The sequence below is a fragment of the Hermetia illucens genome, chromosome 4 (assembly GCF_905115235.1).
Source record: "Hermetia illucens chromosome 4, iHerIll2.2.curated.20191125, whole genome shotgun sequence".
Classification (NCBI taxonomy): domain Eukaryota; kingdom Metazoa; phylum Arthropoda; class Insecta; order Diptera; family Stratiomyidae; genus Hermetia; species Hermetia illucens.
Window position 1 is genome coordinate 11,243,037 of NC_051852.1, and position 17,826 is coordinate 11,260,862.

At 44.9% G+C, this 17,826-nt stretch overlaps 1 protein-coding gene across 1 annotated transcript; it reads left to right on the top strand.

Moving 5' to 3' along the window:
• The first annotated feature begins 1,255 nt into the window (after positions 1 to 1,255).
• On the top strand, positions 1,256 to 15,863 carry LOC119654791. The gene is made up of 10 exons (XM_038060340.1): positions 1,256 to 1,525; positions 2,089 to 2,251; positions 2,318 to 2,378; positions 2,438 to 2,551; positions 2,614 to 2,706; positions 2,764 to 2,934; positions 2,990 to 3,295; positions 3,353 to 3,421; positions 11,011 to 11,079; positions 11,137 to 15,863. Exons 2-10 carry the CDS (start codon positions 2,103 to 2,105, stop codon positions 15,004 to 15,006), a joined length of 4,902 nt encoding a protein of 1,633 aa, XP_037916268.1. The 5' UTR covers positions 1,256 to 1,525; positions 2,089 to 2,102; the 3' UTR covers positions 15,007 to 15,863.
• The last annotated feature ends 1,963 nt before the right edge of the window (positions 15,864 to 17,826 follow it).

A 17,826-nucleotide genomic window follows, 5' to 3' on the forward strand; every position in this document is an offset into this window, starting at 1 on the left:
TCCCGATAAGCCTTTCACCCACGTGGCACCAACGTAATTTTGGTACGGTTCAGATATTAACGCCACGTCCACATTCGACTCCCTAATAGTTTGCGACAGTAAGTGTTGAGCTTACTCGCAGTGGTTGAGGTTGATTTGCATCAGCCTTTTAAGGTTTTGTGTAAACACAGCTATTGACACTAAATTTGGTGGAATGGTGGGAACTGTGAATGCTCACGCATACGGCGAGTTAGATCCTTTTACGTTGCATAAAAGGGGGGGGGGGTCCCCATACATGCAAAAGGGGTGTACATTTTGTTTTCATCAAATATAGTCATGTGGGGTATCAAATTAAAGGTCTCGGTTAGTACTTTTCGCAGCCGGTCTTAGTTTTGACATTTGTTGGAAAGGTGGGGAGTGCGGGGGGTTGAAAGTGATCATTCCTTTAAGGGGGCCATTCTCAGAAACTACCCAACTGAAAAATCTGAAAAAAATCAGGAGGTTGCCACTATATGGTGCCTAGGCTCGGAAATACGAATCGCGTTGCATTGAAGGCTTGCGGAAAGCTCAAGATTTACTTGACATCCACTAATGGAACTTCTGGGATACATACACGAATCCGGGATATTCCGCTAAATGGGGGAGTGGAGTACAATGTGTCACCACGGTCTGAATGATTATAGGCTATAGGCTTCTTCCCAACCACGAACATACTATTGCAATTAGCGTTTTTTTTTTAAGTAGTAAGCTACCTTCGGCTGTGCATACTTACTTTTGGGGGTAACTGTACAACACGTTAGTTATTTAGTCGAAGGCTGAATATGCTCCAGAATAATTATTTAAAAATGTTTCCTTTAAATTTGTATGTGCTTTCTTCGCATTAAACATTATTTAAAAAGCTGTGCAGATAAATAGGTTTATTTGTGTAAACCATTCTTGATAGTTTGGAGTTCACTTACCTTAGACGTTGGCAGTACAGTCGGCCTTTAGTTTTCCAGCCTTCTTGTTGAGGCAGAAAGTTACTTCTAGCGATTCACGACTATAACAATTTCAATTCTTCAACTCGTCTTGGAGGCCTCCTTCACTAAAGCAAAAGATTCAGAGTATCTGCATCCGCTCATCAATGTCCGACCTGACTCCATCACCGCCCACAGTTGCATTGGCGCTGACGTCGTTAAATGCACCGGCACCACACGGCGAAATCGATTTCGCCCAGTGGAACGAATTGAAAAGAAAAAAACATTCACGAAATGTCAAACTCCACTGGTTCGCCGCATACAACTCGCCGGACGACATATTGTGGTTGGTGTGTTTGTATACGGAATTTTTGGAGTTGTCCAAGTGTCTGGTGAATGTTTTCGGATTCTCGCGAATGTCCTTTTTCCCTGCTTGAAGTTCCGTTGCAAATCTGCAATGGGATAACGTTCGGTTTCGATTGAGCTGGAAATGTTGGAGTAACTTAGATGGGTTGTTCGTGATTTTGTTGTTTGTTTTGGAACCGCAGACTGTGGCGTGGGGCCTGTGCTGCTGCAAATCAGAGGACAAGGTACGGAAAAGTGCAATTAGATGGTGAGGGAGAGTGTTTCTGGGTTTCACAGTTGTTTTCGGTTTTGGCTGGAATTGAATGTGAGGAGTTGGTTAGGTTGAATGAGGGGTGGAACTCTGAGTGAAGTTTCCGGTCGATGGCCCAGGAAATGGCTTGGACTGAAGTTGATATTTGACTAAAATGAGGGTAGCTTGGAACCCCGATCGGTATTGACATCAGGAAGGGCATTATATCCCTGCAATCACTACAATTTAACAAGAAAGTCGGTCATGGCTCTGCGCATGCCCAACTGCAATTGTTTGCATATCTGACCTGCCCTTTTGCCGCTTAAATCCAAGAACGAGTTAAGATTTTCCCGTTTGTGGTTGCCCTGGGGATCATGCTCCTTCCCGGGTGTTCTGTAGTGAACTATTTGTGGCTTGACATTGACCTAACATGGGATGAAGTGCTGGGAAACAACCCATCGTCTTAGATTTGCTTCCAAGTCTTTCATCTCTTCCCATGGTCCATCTGCTCCTTAACTTCCATCGAAATAGCCTTAATGAACGTCTATGTCTTTACAGCCTAAACACCGAGGATGGAGGTCCAACAGAAAATCGCTGAAATGCAAAAATACATCCCTTGCCTGAGGGGGTTGATCGAAAATCTTGAGAAGAACAAAGAGAAGGAAGGGCAAGTGAAGAAGATGCAGTATCTCATGGACATGCTGACGAGGAAGGACTTGAGGTATTCGTGTTTAATCTTTGATAGCTAATCTTGGGTTGCTGACCATTCTCTTTCCGCCTTTTCCAGCATCAAACTTGAAACCCTCAACCGTTGCGAAGAGGTCCTAATGAAATTTTACAACAAAGAGGTAAGCCGGTTCTACTTGTCCCCTTTCAACTGATAACTGATTCCCCCTCTCCCTTTTAGCCAATTACAGCAACACATTCGGACGGAAGCTGCGATCAGACGGACATTCCAGAAAAGGCGAAGGAAGAGGACCAGAATTCTGGGGATAACTGTGGCAGTGGAAGCCCGGATAAGGTAAGACTCAACAGCTTGACAAATTCAGTCACTATTGTTTACGGTATAGTCCTTTTGTTCAGGTAAACTCCGGACCGGAAGCAGAGAACCTTTTCAATGGAAGTCTGCCGAGTACTAATGGAAACAGCTGCGATATTCCCGCTCAGGAGGAGAATGTAAGAAAATTCCCCTAAAAGTTTGCAGTTGATGAAATTATGCCTTGTTTTCCTTAGAACTCACAAGTCGCCTCGGATTTAGTGACGAATACCGAGTCAGAAACGGCAGCAACTAAAAGCAATGAGTCCCCGCAGCTGAGTCGTACCGAAGGAGACGTTGGCAAAACGAACTTCTCGATAATTTCGTATCTTGGTGGCGTCAACCAAGAAGGAGGCACGGCAAATGAGGTAAATGACGAAATTTCTTTCAAATGGGGGCAGTAAATAACAGTTGACTTCCCAGGAATCAGCAGCAAAAGGACCTGTCTTGAAAAGTATCTTGGAGGAAGCAAAATCCAATGAAATTGCAGAAGACTCGCAACCATTACCATCTGCGGACTCTTCTGATCCATCTAAGGAAGAATTAGTATCCGAAGACCCCAAACTCGAAAGCAATTCGGATTTAATAGAAAACAACGCGAAAGATACGCAGCCAGAGAAACAGGATGAATCGCTTCCTAATGGAACAGCAAAAGGCAGCGATGCAGGCGGCGGAGAATCTGATATGGAAATTGACGAGGAGCTTACAAATTCAATAGCATTGGAGACGGTAGTTATTGTGGATGAAAGAGGGTCCCTTGATTTGATTTTTATTCTCTTTCATTAGGAAGAAAAGCCATCGGAGCTGTCGGATGTAGCTGGAAGTATTCCTGAGGAGCTCGATGTAGCGAAATCGGTGAGAAAATTTGTGATTCTACTCTACTACGTTGTAGGATAGGTAGGTATCAGTAGCTGCTTCGAGGAACCCACCACGACTGCTGTGGGAAAGGCAAAGGGAACGAAGCCGGCTGGTTCGGATTTTCAGAGTTAGTCCGTAGTATATATCAAGGATGGCAGCTCCTGCACTCTGCAACTAGAGACCTCTTTGAAGTCTCCAAAGAATTGTTAACCTAGTGTTTGCAGCCTGGCGCCAGGGAAGTGTCTAAGGGTTTCTCTCCCCTCTCCAAGTCTGGCGGTATGGCCCCTATTGACCAGTGACATGTGCAGATCGCCATAATCCTACACGCATTTTGCACGCGTCTAACCTAAAAAGCGCTCGCGTAGTAGAGCCAAAATCTCCCTCGATTGACGCAGCGCGAATAAGATTCCATTTTTGATAATCGCCAGCGGGGCGCTTACTGCGTTCATCCACGTCGTTATTGAGTACAAAGCTGTCGGTTGGAATGACTATGTGGCGGCACATCGGAGGCAAGAAACTCCGGATACAATGCCGGTGGGGAGAACATCTCCGTTGACACATTGAACTGCCGCCGACAAAGCTAGCGGCCTGGCAAGAGGCCGGCGCGTTGCACTTCGACTTCCTTCTGGTTCCCACCACTGGCGAGTGCCGATGTATCGCATTGTTCTGTCTTCTTTTCAACTTGTCGAGTGGTTTTAATATCGAATCCATCATCAAATTACATTCCACGGACAAAGTGTAAAAAGTGCAACAGCTCTAAGAATAACACGCTAAAACATGAGGAGCCTCCAAAACAGGAAATTCGTTTCACCAGCGAGAGGGGAGAGGAGGGAGGGAACTGTCAGTTCAAGGAATCCCCTGCCATCCGGCTCCTCCAACGATCAAGCTCTATCTTCTTTGAAACGAGAAGGATCCGGACGTAATGCGCAACACGGCTCCGCCTGTCAGCATCCCTCAGCATCTCCTGGAAAATATTGTCTGGAGAGAGATCCCCTGTGCTTAAATAGAGCTGCTGACGAATCCCATTCCAAATTCTATAAGAAAAAAAAGTCGATGGGCGTCGTCCACAATTCCGTTGCAAAACACACAATCCGGAGATCGTGCCTTTCCAGTCTTGTCCAGGTAAGACTGAAAACCTCCATGCCTGGACTGGGTAAGGAAATAGTCCAGCTACGGACCTAAGTTGTCGATAAGCCGTGCAATCCATTCGCCTCTAGTTTCATTTTTCCAAGAGAGTTGCCACTCGTCTAGGATGCGTTGCCCTTCTTCACGAGCAACCACCTCCTTGCGCTTGTATATGGCTTGACGCTTCTTAGCAAGAAGCACAACGGGAATCACTTCCGCGATTACTATCACGGCCGGTTCAGAGACAGTGCGATACGCAGACACCACCCGCAAAGCTCCCCGTCACTAGCGCGAGACGCTTACGATATACCGCCTTGCTAAGAGCGTTAGCCCATACCTCTGCACCGTATAGCAGGACAAACTTCGTTGAACTCACCAGGAGACGTCACCTGCTAGACGTAGGACCCCAATGTTTGCCATTAGCCTACTTAACGCCGAAACTCGAGCTGCAGCCTTGTTCGCTGCTGCTTTGATTTGCTCAAAAAAGCTAATCTTTGAGTCAGGAGTCAGCCCGAGGTATTTTACCGTTGGTTTCGACTTGATTATCGACTCGCCGAACGATACGGGACCACTCCTCTTTGTTCTTATTATGGACACCGTCACACAAGACATCCTACGTCCAGCGCCCTATACACTGCTTTATGCAGATGATGTTTTCCTAGCATCTGATAGCAAAAATTATCTCGAGCAACTTGTCCAAAAATGGAATGATCGCCTCATGCAACATGGTCTCAGATTGAATCTAAACAAAACTGAATTTTTGACAATCGTTCCCCATGAAACAGGCACAATCACTGTCAGCGGCAGTGATCTGCCCAGAACTGAGCGATTTAAATACCTCGGGTCAACGCTATCAGTCAATGGAGAACTGCGTTATGAAATTGCTTCACACAAAAACGCAACCTAGATGAAGTGGCGTTCAATAACTGGTGTCCTCTGTGATCAACGTATCAACGAACATCTCAAATCTAAAATTTACCGCAATGTCGTCCGTCCTATCGCCCTCTATGGTTCTGAGTGTTGACTATGGTTCTGACTATAAAAGACAATGAACGGCGTCTTGCGGTAATGGAGACGAAAATGTTACGTTAGACTATTGGCTTCACAAGTTTTGATCACATCCGAAATGAGGATATTCGCGATCGTTATGGAGTGCACCGATCGTGGAAAAGTTGCGAGAGAGGCGTCTTCGATGGTATGGTCACGCAATTCGTGCTAACGGGAATTCACTTGTCAAAATTGGTCTGAACATCGAAGTCGATTGTAAACGACCAAAAGGCAGGCCGAAACAACGGTGGCTTGATACGATGGATGGAGATTTAAAATCCTCGATATTGCATCCGGATCAGGCATTCGATAGAGCCAAATGGTGAAACCGATCACGACGAGTTGACCCCACTTGTGAACGGGACAAAGGCTGAAGAAAAAGAAGATGGGTCACAAGGTTGGAATTCTCTTTTTAGTCAGGATAACTACTTTGGTTTTTTCCAGCGCAAGGTTGAAGCGACGGCCAGTCATTCATCCGTTTGCCCGTCGCATCAATATGCCGAGTCTGCTTTGGGTCTTTTCGACAGTGCGTTTAGCAATAAGCGCCGCGACAGCATCTGCATAATCGACCAGGCGTGATTCTTCTGGCATTTCGAATTTAAGTAAACTATCATAGGTAGCGTTCCAGAGGTCCGGCCCGAGGATGGATCCCTGTGTTACCCCCGATGTGTCCTACATCCTTCTTTGTCGTCCAAGACCTCCATAGCAGCATCCATCGTGGATCTGCTTGCTCTGAACCCGAAATGCCTTGGGGATAAGTCTCTGGCAGCTCGGATCGCTTCAGCGAGTTTATTCCTGATGAGCTTTTCGAGCACTTATGCTGCACCTATGCAAACGGCAGCTCTGAGTCTCCTTTTCACTTGCTGATCCGCGCGAGTTTTGCTACCTTCCAGCGACAAGGAAGAATGCCCTCCAAGCAAACGTTGAACGCCTTGAGCAACAAGTCTGGCAGTTGGCGGAACACCAGTTTGTAACCTTCTGTCAGCTTAACCATGCTGGATTATTGCAATTTCCTTTTACTTTTTGGGCAGTATAGAGAATATCGCGATGTTTTTTCCCGCGAAAACGTTTGAGGAATGCAGCATATAGAGATAACCGCGTGAATGTTGACATTATGCACAACATTCGGCCGTCGTACATAGTGCGAATGTCGCTCTTGCGGCCCGTTTTCCATGAATCGTACGGTCACCGGCGCAAACCACAAGTGTGCAATGAAATAATCGCTGTTCTTTTCTCCCGATTTCCGAACGTTATCGTGATGACGTGACGTTTACCCCTGGGAAGAAAAGCTTCACCCTGTCTCAGGAGACCGTGTTGGGCTTGCTTGTAGTGTCTGAACGAATGCTCCCAAGTTCGAGGACTTTATAGGGGCCCTCGTATGGTGGCTGTAGTGGCTGCCGGATGGCATCAGCCCTCCCCGGACGTTGGCGCAGACTTTGAACTTGTTTCGGGGTACTAACTATTCCATGAAATGATGGAAGCGGCGATTTGGTGACGGCCTCCAGTAGTAAGCACAACAATCCATTCTCTCTAAGATAGTCCCTCTTGTTGAGAAATAGGGCGCCGAAGAGCGGTTCTTCCCGTACACTAGATCAGCAGGATTGAGAGCAAATTTGTCGCGGGCGGCTATATGGAGAGCAAGCAAAAAGAAAAAGACGAAAAGATGAATTTTCACACGTCATATTGGTGGCTCACACACATCCTTTTGTACTGTGGGTAGTGGGCAGTGGTCTGCCAGCTTTTGAAACCTAGGAGCTTTCCCAGCTTCGAAAAAAGAGCCGATTCGAATGGCATTCTCTGGTCTGTAATAATAACCGGTAGGACATCAAAGCACGGAATTCACTCTCGACAGAGAGCCCCAGCTCATCACTGTGCTGTAATGTCTTTTAGAAGTTATTGTCTCAGGTCATCGCGTAAACTGATCAATGATCGTGAGGCATTACTTGAAGCCATGCGATTCTCGTAAAGGGCCTGCCAGGTCGGAGATCTCGCATCAGATAGAGAAAGGTGAGTCGAAGATAAGGAATTCCCTGAACTTTTATTTCGAGCCTTTGAAAAATTGCGTCATTCTTCTGGGGGACAACGATTGCCGTTAAATCGACTGCGGGTGGGATGTTGATCTCGGAGATCCGAGACAAAGCGTCAGCGACTAAATTGTTTTTACCAGACATATAATATGTTGAATGTCCGATGTGAACTGGTTGATGCAGGCCAAGTGCAGAAGTTGGCGAGAGGACGCTTTATCGTACTTTTGCCGTAAGGCAAAAAGACAAGGTGAACGGCCAGCCTTCAAGGGAATATCGGAAGTGTTTGATACCCAGATACGTGGCCAGTAATTCATGATCATAGCCGCTGTAATTCCCTTGAGCAGGATTCGACTATTTTTAGAATGATGGGGTCCTAAGTCTGGACCGGACCAAATGGGGAGCAACTTACTCCCTCTTTCCTGGTCCACGGACCCCTTGCTTAGAGCTTGCACCCAAACTTCACAGAAATGTCAAGCGATGACGGCTTTACGGTTTCTTACCAGGGCAGAGGCAAATCGTCAGACCCTACCTCACTTCTGCCCTGGGAGCGAGTGAGGCAGCGTCTGACGATTTGCCTCTGCCCTGGTAAGAAACCGTAAAGCCGTCATCGCTTGACATTTCTGTGAGGATTCGAATGTTTTGAAATGAAACTCAACGGATTCACCTTTTGGTGAAGAGCAGCGGCTACTGCGGTGTCTGTGGCATCGATGAACACGGCTAGAGGTGCATCTTCTTGAGGGAATGCCAAAAATGTAGCGTTTACCAGCTGTTTCTTGGTGGTTTCAAACGATTGAACGGTTTCTGGAGATCACATAACCTCTCGTGAATCTTTGGTTTTAGGAAAAGACAGGAGGGCGTTTAGTGATGTAAGGTGTACAAATTGCTGTCTTTGGAATATCCTCGGGAGCTACATGGATTTGATGGTAAGCCTTTACGAGAACCAAGGTCGGGAAAACATGACAGTTTTCCAAATAATACGCAAAGTCTTGGATGAATGGAATGGGGTATCGGTCAGCAATCGTCTTAGCATTCAGCCGCCTATAATTTCCACAAAGTCTCCATTCGCCATTGAGCTTGGCGATCAAATAGAGTCGAAATGATCAAGTACTTTTGGAAGGTCTGCATATGTCCTGCTTAAGTAGCTCTTTCCGCGCAACAGTAAGCTTCAGTGGTGGTAGAGGACGCACCTTCGAGAGGATTGGGGAATCAGTAAGTAGTGTTGATGTGATGCTGAAGATCATGCTTAACTAGCCGAGGGATACTACATTCCTTAGTAATGTTGCGAATTTTTGGAGGAGGGTGCGAATGTGATCGGCAATGTCCTCAAAAACGATAGAAAGAACACTCTTTTGTCAGATTTCACCTCCATATACGTTAGATTTCCTTTGCTGGAGGTTTCAATTGTCTCGGGGCGAATTCGCACCTTTGGTTTCTTGTTTCTTTTTTGTTCACGACCTTAGTCCAACCACCGTTTTTATTTTCCTTTGGTTTCGCTTGGCTAGCCGACATTCTTACTTTGGGCACTTTGAGACCTTCTGAACCTTTAGTTCCGTTTGTTGGACTGGTCAATACCCATTTTTTTCCTTTTTGGTGCCTGTTGATTCCCCCTTTTTGTCTCGCACTCTCTTACTTGATCGAAGCTCGATGATGTGCTTTGGTATTATTTGGGTCGCCTGTGACACTGTTGTGGCTTCTTCCAGCGAGTTGTACCAGCACTTTGAAATTTTTGTGGTTTTGGGGTCTATCAGAGATCTATGCTGCACATCTACCAGCAGACCATAGTGAGGAAGTCCGTGTCTAATATGGGGACACTGATATCAGCCAAAATGAAGCACCACGAAAAGATCGGATGCAAACCAAGACGATGGGCGTGGGGTTTGCTGCCTCTAATTTCAGCTGCTGAGGAAATAGCTTGTTGAGTCTGGAAACCTGGAGGACTGAGACTTATGCGCCCATGTCTATCAGATAATTGCGCCTATCGAGAGGGCCGTACACTGTAAGGTTGTGTTACTGCAATTCGGAAAGACGTCGCGATATCCCCCAGCAAACTCAGTTTTTTTTGGATCGCGAGAAAATTGCTTGTCCTGATACATTTCGTGGCCTGATTTGCAAACTTACGTGTGTTGTTACCACCACACGCCGGAGTTCGATTCAGACCGTGGCGTGTGGCTTCACGAACGTCCATGTCTCAAGGTGGCCGTCGAATGAGTTCGCGAACGCAAAGAGCCCACGTTGGCCGTAAGCGTGACCAATTGCCTCCGCAGTAACGTCACGTCGGCAGACTCGAGAGACACTTCCGCTTCCACGGGGCGCGCGTGCACCTCGGGTATCTAGTCTACAGTCGCGGCCAACACTTCCAGGGGAGCGACGTCGGTACATGCTGGGTTGGCTTGCGTGCCCTTCAGTCGGTGAAGCCACAAGGATTTTAGGAGCACCGAGCCAACCTTGCCCCCACCCAGCTGGCTAATTTCCAGTTCAGCTGACTGGACGTGAGGTCGCCAAACTTTAGATCCGTCTGTAAGAGATTCAGCGTGTCTTGGCTTATCAACAGACGTCTGATGAGTTGGTTTTTCAGTTGGGCGTAGGAACACTCGTTCAGCACGTCGGCGACGAGTGCGATGGATGGACGGACACTGAATCTGCTTGGGGCTGGGGTAGGCGTATGCGAGGTCGTTATAAGACAAGCGAACAATGCAAGTGAGTAGTCACATTTTCCGCACAATGGATATTGGATCTCGCCAAGTTCCGATGGTCCGCTTAGGATATTCAGAGTTCAGCTGCTTGCTCACTTGAAAAGTAGAGCTTTTCGCACGCCCTAGAGGTCAAGCGGGCGGAACTGAATAAAAGATTCATTTGTGACCATGTACAATCCACAAGAAACGAGCGGGCGGCACTGCGATTGCGTGCAAGTCTAAGGAAGCCATGGAGTTTTGGTTGGACTGGAGAGATACAACCAGAATGCGGGTCGGAATTTTGTTTGTGAAAAGTCCTTGAACCTGTTCAGCTGCCCTGACAACGAGGTTAGGGCTGCAGCATTGATTCGTACCTGCTGGCGGAACTGTGCTATCTCCTTGCCAGTGCGCCGATTAATAAAAGGTTTTTTATCGTCCTCATGGCCGGCCGCGCTCTTTCCGGCCGATGGCATGCCGTACATCAGCTTGGGGTTGGTATCACTCCTCCACAAATCTACAGTTCGTAGAAAGAATGTACTTCACTGACATTTACTTGCTTTTGAATAATGTGAGGTGGCGAGATTTTGTATAGTTGTTCTAAAAGGGTTCGTCTTAAGGGGTATTTTCTCTAATTTGATAAATGCATCTGCTTTTGACTTTGTTTAGTTATTAACTCGGTTTTAATTTACTCTCAATCTAATCTTTCCTTTGGTAGGTAAATTATCCATCATCACATGTGCCCGATTCCGATAAAATTCTCCAGATGCTTCAGGAATCAAATAAGGTAATGTCATTTCTACAATTACAGTTGCCTTGATTGTTACCTGGTTTGTCCTCCTAGGCAATGGAAGCACCTTCCACATCACTTCCAGTTGAAGAAAAGTCCTCCAAATCGGATGTAGTAGATTTGACATCAGACGACAGTAACGACGGGCCATCATCGAAGACAGAAAAAACGGAACCACCTTCATTGAGACCAATTAATCCGACTCAGGTCCTTAAACGACCCCAGGCAGTTTTCTTCAAGGCAAACTCTTCCAAACCAATTACAACACCATTGCCAGAACCTTCCGCAGATCCTCTTCACCTTGAAATACCGAAAATCGCAACGATTGATCTTCTGGACTCAGACTCGGATGATGAAAGCAAAACTAAGCCCAGAAAGAATTTTGAACCCAATGGTCAATTGAAAATGCCTTCCCCGAAACCCCTTACTGATAAGCCCATGTTTACTATATCTTCCGTGCAGTCGATAAGCACTCTGCAGCAACACTACGAAAGGCGGCGTGAGGTTGAGAAGAATCTATTTGAAATCGTGAAGGCCAATGAATACCAAGCCGTTCACACAGTTCCTCGCAAGTATAATAAGACCGTTCGGGCATATTTGGAGAAGTTCGTTAATAATTTGCTGTTCGAGAAGAATCGTGTGAATTTGTGCCTGCAGAAGTTACAAATGTGTGTACGACCCGAAAGATACAAACAGATTAAGAGGATCATTCAGACATACTGTAGTGAGCCTGTCAATGATTCTAGCCTGCCTGCACCGAGTCCTTTTTGCCACCGAATTAAAGTCTATCCCGAGAAATTGCAGTTCGTTATGCGACAGGTTTTCTTTTATGGTTCAGCGATAAGTGTGATTGGGTATAAAGTGTTTAGTTTGGCCCATCAACATGAAGATAGATTACCAACTAAACTAGTCCCGGAAGCCACGAAAGCTCAACCAAAACCTACCAATCGCCTCCCTGTTATTCAGAAAGTTGCGTCTATAGCTGATAATATTGTACCGAGGAAAGCGATGAATTCTAGTAAAGCATCAACACCTTCTTCGTCTCCAGTGAAATCTTTGCCGTCTGCATCATCCTCGGCATTTGCAATAGCATCGGCACCTTCCCCGAAACCTTCACCTGTTCCAGTTGCCCGGAAAGCATTGACTTCGAGGGCGACATCACCACTTTTGGTTCCGAATGACGACTTACTCGCTCCTATGACAACGAGACCTGCTTCGCCTGATCCGGTACCGACGCCGCCGAAGCAATCGCGACGCAGAAAGCGTCCAAGTGATGATGATGACGACGATGATGAGAATTATGTGCCGCATGAGTACATATCAGATTCAGAAGATGCTTCTGAGGACCAAGGGGATGGACAATCGCGAAGAAGGTCTCTGCAGCGCGCAAGCAAGTCTCGTTGCAAGAAATATCTCCAACTGGAGGGAAGCATTGATGATGAGACATTCATCCAGGCTGCACAAGCTTCTATTGCGAAAGCTCTTAAGCCGGAGAGGAGCTCGAAAAAGGGGCAGCCACCGGCTAAAAAGGCGAAACTTGCACCTCGGTCTAAGAAACAAGCAGTTCAACAGAGCGATGACGAAACTGGCAGTAACAACCCAAAGGCTGATGAGAATAATCCCGAATCTGCTGCTGATGCTGAGCAAGAGACTGAAAGCTTGGACGATAGTCTTTCTTCCGCGGGACGACTGAGAAGTGGAAATTATCGAGGTGATGACGATGATGATGATTGTGAACCTCCACCGGAGTTGGATACCACCAAGGAAAATTTTGCGAAGAATATTATTCGTGCGTATCACTGCCGCAGTCAGTACCTGTCCAGATGTCTGATTTGTCATGAGAAAATTGGACGGAAATCTGGCGTTTCCCATTACGTGAACAGTCATCGCGACAGGGAAAATTACGTATCGCGAATTACGAAGAGTGATGTGATGAAACTTCAATCGGAGACGATGAGTTTTGCGTTTCTTTCCGCTAGTAAGGGCTCCGTAAGCACATACGTGGCTTATTGCTTCTTCTGTCAAGTGGAGCATTGTTTGTCGATGAGAAACTGGTGGGAGCACTATACTCGTCACACGGGGGAGTACGGATTCGAGTGCTCTGCATGCAAAGTCCGTCGATCATGCCGGCAACAAATGAATCGTCATGTTAACATCGAGTGTACAGAGAAACACGCTGAGGTCGTAGTCATTAATGAACTTGATCCTGAAGCGAGGAGGATCGATGCATACGTATGTCTTCTCTGCTTCTACATTCAGTTGCATATTGAACCCTTGTTGCGTCATATGCATACGGAGCACGGATTTTCAGCGAACACAGCCGAAATTCCAGAAGGCACTTATCAGACAGTGAATATGTTGAAAATTGAGCAAACACTCTACGAGATGAACGAGTATTCACAAACGCTTGAGTCTTCCTTGGAGGAGGAGGCGCAGGATGACATGTCCTTTATGATTTGTAACATGCTCGCCTCTTCCACCGAACAAGATCAGACTAGTGTCGAGGCTAATGGCGGATATTTTACAGTTGCCGCATTGCCGGAAAACTCTTTCGATAACAAGCCTCCGTCGCCAGAAATGATAATTCCTGAGTTTATTATTCCGAAATCAGAACAGGGGGATGTAAAAAATTCAGGAGTTCACATTGGGGTTGATGACGCCACAAAAATGTCGAGTTTGGTTGGAGCTAATGTTGCTGGCGTTGAAATTGATCCTTCCTTGGTACGAGTGAAAGTTGAGAAGGACGCCTGTGTTGGAAGTTTGGGAATTCCTCAAGATTCAGTACCAATGGTGAAAATTATTGGCAATAGTGAGTCAAGTGCGGGCGAAAAGGATGTTTTACCAGCTGTTCTGGATGTGAAGAAGGAAAATCAACCCCCGCCCGGTCCCCGTGAAACTAATAACATTTGTGATACCTCCAATAACCAAATCAGTGATACCAGTCAGGGGGACGAGTTAGTCAAACAAGATGAGTCCGCGGCGACTATCGAAGAAGTAAGCGATGGAATACCCACTGAATCACAGAAATGTGATCAAAAATCTGTCCCTAAGGCTCCAGTGCATTTAGATGCTACGAATCCCATCTCATCTCTTGTTTGGTCTGAAGATGACAACTCAAACTGTTCAAACTCTAAAGACACAGTGAGAAAATCTAACCCCAAAGAAACTACACCAGCGAAAGTTATGGAGATTGAATCAAGTGACGCGAGTCAAACATCAACCTCGATTCGCGCATTTCAGTCAGTGGGGAATAAAAAAACTGAATCCCTTCCCTTAGCCAGTCAATCCAATCAAAGTAAATCACACAACACGTTTCTACCCGACGAGGTAAACTCGCTAACTGAATCGGCCACGGAAAGAATATTCCACAGCGTGACTGATTCGATTGTTGACTCAGTACTTGAATCGAATGAAGTCACGACAATACTTTCGGATTCGACATCTGAACTACTAGAAAGTGCCATCACGTCATCTGCATCTAATACATCAGAACTGCCCGAAACGATATCGTCGGACTCGATACAAAGTGGTCCACAATTTCTCAAGTCATCTGATTCGCCGTTGAAGCCCGATCTTCCAATTAACGAGTCGGATTTGCCAGAACCAATGGAAACGACGGAAACTGACGGTTTTTTGATTATAACATCGTTGGATGCCAACAGTGAAATGGCTGACAATGCAATGGCGTCGGAGGTGGATACAGAACTTGCAGAAGTGAATGAAACCATTCTCGGTGACTATGATTCAGCTGGTGTTGTAACTGATGCTGTAATCACTGCTGATTCGGGATGCAATGGAGTTTCCCTGGGAATTGTAGAGGGGAATGAAATTTCAAGCAATGATTGTTCCGTTTTACCTGTCGCTGTTACGGAACCAGTTGGAACGGACATTGAAATGAAGGATCTCGAAGGAGAGGTTTGCTAGAAGATGACAGTTGGATTGATTCTCTTTACAATGAAAAATCCTCTACTAAACATCCAACTAGGATACCCACCAACTTTGATCTTGATTGCAATCATGCCCAATTCAAAGCTACACTCCAAGCCTAATGTTTGACTTCCAAAATTTGTCGGGCAATTAGATGCATAATAGTTTGCCTGCATTTATCAATTTTTAAATATTGCACTTGGGTGAGTGTTTTTATGAATATTTTTTATTGGTCACAACCTAGTTCTTAGGGGGATTGTATTCTAAAAATTATTGTCTGTGTTAAACTGGGTGGGTTCTTGGTTGCCGAGTAAATGCACCTTCAAATTACCTAACTTTATCGGACTTATAGGTGTTATGACGATTGATGAAGTACTTCCTAAGCCGAAAAGATAATTTCTCTCATCACGCTAAACATGGTTAAGTTTCGGATTAGGAACTATGAGCAAGGATTATTGACAAATGTAGAGCAAAGCTTTCGATCGTCATTAATAATAATTCATATTAATTTCTGGAAATATTCTCCTTTTTATAAAAGATATTTCTAACAAGATTAGATGTAAGTTGGCCCATTTTCTGTCTGCTAGCATGAATGTTCTAGCTTTTTTCTAATTGGTTGAATGTATCATTTAAATTTGAAGAAAGAGAGATGTATGTATATAGAGTCATAAATTACCATACCTAGAGGTATAACTTTACATAATGAGTTAAGTTAAGATAGCTCGCATATAGTTTAATTGTAAATGTAAGTAACTGCAAAGTTTTTTTTCACATATGTAAATATCCATTGAAATGAGTTTGAACACAACATTTTTGCTTGTTAATTTTACTACAATAATAAAGTTAAATTGAAAGGAAAGTGTCATGCCTTTTCTTGGTTGGTTGTGATTTTAGCGCCTAATATTGAGAAAATCTAGCGCCCGTGGTAAATATGATGCAGGCTCTCTGCTGAAAGTGAAAAACTCTATTCCATGCCTTCGGAAAAGTTACGATTGGCGCATTTGCAGGTTGTGACATCTTCCCATGGTCCGGACAAGAGCTCCCTTCTCCCTTCCCCTGTCTCTTATTTTCAACAAAAGCCTTGAAGAGAATCATTTTCCCAGCTTGTGGAAAGAGGCTCTCATTATCCCCATTCACAAAAGTGGCGATCGTTCGCTTGCCGAGAATTACCGCCCCATTTCCCTCCTCTCCTCCTGTTCCAAAATCCTGGAAAGATATGTCAGCGACTGGTTGTCCGCCCACTTTGGCCAACACATAGTGAAAGAACAACACGGCTTCGTTAAACGTAGGTCCACTGCACTCCAACCTGCTTGACTTTACCAACTTTGTCGCCAAATGTCTAAATTCACGGCAAGAAGTGCATACCATTTACACTGACTTCGCGAAACCCTTCGACACTGTAAATCACAAGATACTTCTATCCAAACTTTCGTCCCTAAACGTTCCCATACCACTTGTTTTATGGCTTGCCTCTTACCTTTCCAACCGATCCTGCCGCGTCTCTTTTGACGGCTGTACTTCCCGCTCCTTCCCCCCCTCTTCTGGCGTCCCACCGGGGTCTATTCTGGGTCCTTGCTTGGGGTTTGCATTTCATCCTACCTAACACCCCTGATGGGCATTTAAGAGACTATGGCGATATTAATTAAATTCGACCCCAATTAAGGAAGTTTATTCAAGTAGGTAGAGATGCAAACTCTACATCGAATCCTTCGAATATAGCCGGGTGGGGAGTCACCTGAAAGATTGTTGCTTTTAATTCATTTTACCGTGGGCGGCTGGTTAGATAGTTCACTTTTGAAATTTACAGCAACATAGAAGATCCTTTTGCAAATTTTCTATTGGTAAATCAAAGAAGTTCTCCTAAATCTTCTGATAGAATGAAAGCACGGGTTACACATTAGAAGAATGTGGGATTAACTTTTGTTGAAGAGCTACATGCCGCAAGTGAATTTTTTGGCTTCATTCCCTTTCCAGCCTGAGAAGTTAAATGTCTTGTCCTTTTCTTCGTTAGTTGGTTGTTATTAGAAAGTTGTCATTTTCAAGGTTTTATGTGAAACAAATTCTTATTGGAATCGATTCAATGTCTGTCAGTCCATCTGACACACCCAATTTATTCGGAAACGGCTAAGCCTATTGTCACGAAATTTGGTTGGAACATGTGGTCTATGAATCCTTTTACAGTAAGTCTCCCCATTTTACGCTGAATTTAAGGAGAACTTCCAATACATATGCAAGGAGGGAGTACATTTTTTTCACAGAATATGGTCATGTCGAGTATCAAAGGGCTCGATTAGTACTTTTCGAAACTGATTTTATTTATAATATTGGGTGCAATTTAGGGAAGTTAGGGCTCAAAGTGTATACCCCGAAAAGTGTAACAGGTCGAAGGTTGGAAAATTCCAACCGAGAAATCTGAAAATAAACCCCATTGATGCATCTATACAAAAACTAGGCCTCAAAATACATCTCTGCTCAAATAAAGTTTTAGAAATTTACCCGGAAGTTCATCCTAGAAGTACAAAATTCGGTACCATACGTGATAATATAATAAACAAATTTGGAAAGTTTGGAAAAATACAACTATTATTAACAAAGTCATGGAAGGTGAAAATATCGCAATGAAAGATGTGTATGACGTCATTATTAAATAAAGTGAACTCATATAAATGGCGGAGTTAGGTATATCAAGGAACATTTCAAGTTTTTAGTTATGTATGAATGGAAAAACGTGCATAAGAAATTTCTCAAGCAATATGGATACAAAACCTTTATATACGAAGCGTTCAGCTTCCGGTATTTCGACCTGCTGTATTTTAC

What these genes read in the sequence shown, in the direction of transcription:
- LOC119654791 (XM_038060340.1), top strand. Translation starts at nt 2,103, where the DNA reads ATGGAGGTCCAACAGAAAATCGCTGAAATGCAAAAATACATCCCTTGC. An exon ending in AGCTCGATGTAGCGAAATCG is followed by an intron (nt 3,422 to 11,010) that starts GTGAGAAAATTT and finishes TTCCTTTGGTAG; the next exon opens with GTAAATTATCCATCATCACA. An exon ending in TGCTTCAGGAATCAAATAAG is followed by an intron (nt 11,080 to 11,136) that starts GTAATGTCATTT and finishes TTGTCCTCCTAG; the next exon opens with GCAATGGAAGCACCTTCCAC.